Source organism: Helianthus annuus, chromosome 9, assembly GCF_002127325.2.
Source record: "Helianthus annuus cultivar XRQ/B chromosome 9, HanXRQr2.0-SUNRISE, whole genome shotgun sequence".
Lineage (NCBI taxonomy): Eukaryota > Viridiplantae > Streptophyta > Magnoliopsida > Asterales > Asteraceae > Helianthus > Helianthus annuus.
Window position 1 is genome coordinate 94,380,266 of NC_035441.2, and position 2,503 is coordinate 94,382,768.

At 42.5% G+C, this 2,503-nt stretch overlaps 1 protein-coding gene across 1 annotated transcript; it reads right to left on the minus strand.

Annotated features, from left to right (window-relative positions):
- Nucleotides 1-1,445: 1,445 nt before the first annotated feature.
- LOC110875685 lies at nt 1,446-2,105 on the minus strand. The gene has a single exon (XM_022123889.1). The coding sequence runs from the start codon at nt 2,103-2,105 to the stop codon at nt 1,446-1,448; it is 660 nt and encodes a 219-aa protein (XP_021979581.1).
- Nucleotides 2,106-2,503: the final 398 nt, after the last annotated feature.

A 2,503-nucleotide genomic window follows, 5' to 3' on the forward strand; every position in this document is an offset into this window, starting at 1 on the left:
CGTTTGCCCGTAACAAAATTTTTTCTTGAAATTCTTGGGTATTATAAGCTTCATATTTCCTAACTGCACCCTATTGGCATGGTTAGGGTTTGGCATTTCGAGTTTGTGTGTCGGACAATGCATATTGAACCGACAGTTACTCGATTTAGGGTTTTTCATCAAATGCACTGTACCCAAGGGTTTTATTCATTTGTCCAGAGAGCGTCTGCAAAGAAGATTTTGCAGCATCCTCTAAAATCTTTCCATGATTGGAAACAAAAATTCTTTTTTATCAAGGCAGGTGTGATTCTGATGAGGATGGTTCTAAGGGGGAAAGAAGATGTCCCCATTGAAACGATTCAGACCCCTGTTGACGAGAGTTGATATCAGGATCTAAAGGACGTTCCTAACATTGTCTTGCCAGAGAAAGCCCTTGTTGGTGCGAGTATGAGTTTGAATTGGAGGATGGACCGGGAAGATAAGCCGGTGTATACGGAAGATGGTAAAGGTAAGATTGGGGTTTTACCCCCTCTTCCTTCTCCCCCTTTCTTTTTTTTTTTGTGAAAATGCTTTGCGCTCTTTCTTTTCGTTTATATTGCCTTCTTCTCCTATAGGTTGTTGAATCAGTGTTGAATTCTGAAGAGCTTGATAAGACGGTTGCGCGCTTGGTGATTGCTGCGCGAAATGACGGGTATACCCAAGGCTACACTAAGTGTTCTCAGCATGTGAATAGCGCTTTGAAGGTTGATTGGGATACTAGCAGGTCCGCGACTTATGGCGTTAACAATGGTGCTGAGCTTACAGCTTTGAAGACAGAATTCAACAACTTGCAGCTTCCTGTTATGGATCTTATAAATGTTGCGCTGCAATCTGACGATTACGTAGCACAGCTAAAGGAAATCTTTCTGGATGAAGGTGAAGATTTAGCGTAGGTTTCTTTTGAAATTGTATTGAACAATTTTCTATAATATTTGGGATGTGTATCCCTTTTTTTGTTAATGTGTTGTTGCGTAAGTAACTAAAACACTGTCGTGTTTGATAGTTTTTAAGACGTATTTGTACGCCGAGAATAGTATGTCGTGTTTTTTAGTTTACAATATTTTGCATGAGTACAATTACTTTGATTGAGTAAGGCGAATGAAGTTGGTATAAAGCTCATGTGTGAACGTATGGTCGTTTGTGACGTAATCACTGACCGTTCATGAGGCTTTATTTTTATTTACCATAATGTTTTTGCGCTTACTAAAAGAAATTGCATGCACTTTGTAAGAAAAACACAAGAATAATAGAAACTTTGTTGTTTATTTCGGGATAGGGCACAGAGGCCATTACAAAGTTTTTTAATAAATATACGAGACTTAACTTACTCTATTCTCCCGCATTATCTTGATAAATCGTGTCTTTCTGCGCGGAGACCATAGAGTTACTCCTTAATTTTTCGCCCTCTTGCTTGGGCCTTCCTCGCCTTAAGTTATCTGTTTTATTTCCTTGCGCACATTTTGTAGTAGATGTGTTAGTCCGCCGCTTTTAAGGGCCTTTTCAATCTCTGTGCGCAAGGAAATGCAATTGTTGGTGGTGTGACCACTGTCCTTGTGGTATCCACAATACTGGGCTGAGTCTTGTCCACGCTTGTTTTTCATGGGGATCGGCGGCTTGAACTGATAATCTTCAGTGCTTAAAACTTCCGCGGGGGTTTTAGTTAAGGGAGTCCATTGTCTCTCCCTGTTCTCTTGCTTGGTTTCCCTTTGCGCGGTAAGTTTATTGATCGTTGCCCGAGCATCTTCGGATGAATGGTTTCCTGAGCCAGAGTCACGCCATCCTTTCTTGAATTTCCTTCCGCCACTCGATCCTAAGTCGGAGGGTCGGTTATGTGGTGGTGGCGGCCTATTAGTGGTAAGGTTCTTTTCTGTTTGGGCGTAAACCTTAGCCGCTGCCATCACCTTCTCCCAGCTCTTTGGGAGGCCTTCTGTCCCAGACAGGACCTTTATCATATCATCGCATCTGACTGCATATTTGAACTGTGCGCGAATCAGCTGCTCATGGACTCCTCCGATCTCCAGTACTTCCTTGTTATATCGGGTGATAAAGTCCTCCAGACTTTCGTTATCATGACGCCAAATGTTCATCACATCTGATGTGTCTCGGATAGATCGTCGTTTGCTGACTGAAATGATTCAGAAATTTCTCGCGCAGATCCTTCCATGATGTGATTTTCCCGATGGGCAAATTATCGAACCAGATTCTTGCAACGCCGGTAAGGGTCTGTACGAAAAGATGGCACCATAATGGTAGGGTCCAGCCACCTACTAACCCTGCACTTGTAAAAACCCTCAAGTGGTCGTTAGGGTCTGTCAGCCCATTGAATTTACCCACGTTGGACGGTAGCTTGGCTTTTTCAAGTGGAGCCAGAGCTATTTCCATGATAAACTTTGAATTTTCCGCTGCTTCCGCAGGATGGTAAATCAAATCGTAGTTGTGTTCAGCCTCGGGATTGTAAACCACATGAGGTTTACACTTGTTATAG

Bases quoted from the DNA above. Each gene is read 5' to 3' on its own strand.
- LOC110875685 (XM_022123889.1), bottom strand. From the start codon at position 2,105: ATGAACATTTGGCGTCATGATAACGAAAGTCTGGAGGACTTTATCACC.